At 46.0% G+C, this 784-nt stretch overlaps 1 protein-coding gene across 1 annotated transcript; it reads left to right on the forward strand.

The window, feature by feature from the left end:
- The first annotated feature begins 160 nt into the window (after positions 1 to 160).
- On the forward strand, positions 161 to 732 carry Tsp_15175 (conserved hypothetical protein). The gene is made up of 3 exons (XM_003368556.1): positions 161 to 269; positions 355 to 480; positions 521 to 732. The coding sequence occupies exons 1-3, from the start codon at positions 161 to 163 to the stop codon at positions 730 to 732; spliced, it is 447 nt and encodes a 148-aa protein (XP_003368604.1).
- Positions 733 to 784: the final 52 nt, after the last annotated feature.

The raw sequence follows: 784 nt of genomic DNA on the forward strand, positions 1-784 counted from the left end.
TTGTGGTCTTAGACAACAGTCCCCCTACAAAGGTGTGGCACGGTTGCTCGAGATCTTCATTCGTGGTTGCTGTTGTTGCTCTTCATTGAGTGTCAATGGTGCCTCGAGATTTTACTTTGAAAAAATTAGAGTGCTCAAAGCAGGTTGTGATGCCTGAATAATGGTGCATGGAATAATAGAATACGATCTCGGTTCTATTTTGTTGGTTTTCGAACCGGAGATAATGATTGAAAGGAACAGACGGGGGCATTCGTATTGCTGCGTTAGAGGTGAAATTCTTGGATCGCAGCAAGATGAACAATTGCGAAAGCATTTGCCAAGAATGTTTTCATTAATCAAGAACGAAAGTTAGAGGTTCGAAGGCGATCAGATACCGCCCTAGTTCTAACGGTAAACTATGCCAACCAGCGATTCGCCGAAGTTCATTTAAGACTCGGCGAGCAGCTTCCGGGAAACCAAAGTGTTTCGGTTCCGGGGGAAGTATGGTTGCAAAGCTGAAACTTAAAGGAATTGACGGAAGGGCCCCCCCCCAGGAGTGGAGCCTGCGGCTTAAATTTGACTCAACACGGGAAAACTCACCCCGGCCCCGGACACTGGGAAAGGATGGACAGATTGACAGCTCTTTTCTTTGATTTCAGTGGGGTAGTGGTGCATGGGCCCGTTCTTAGGTTGGGTGGAAGCCGATTTTGTCCTGGTTTAATTCCGATACGAACGAGACTCTACCCCTATTAAATAGTGACAGTATTGTATTTTTCTTGTGCTGATCACTTTCTTATAGCGACTG

The sequence above is a fragment of the Trichinella spiralis genome (assembly GCF_000181795.1).
Source record: "Trichinella spiralis strain ISS 195 chromosome Unknown Scfld2274, whole genome shotgun sequence".
NCBI lineage: Eukaryota > Metazoa > Nematoda > Enoplea > Trichinellida > Trichinellidae > Trichinella > Trichinella spiralis.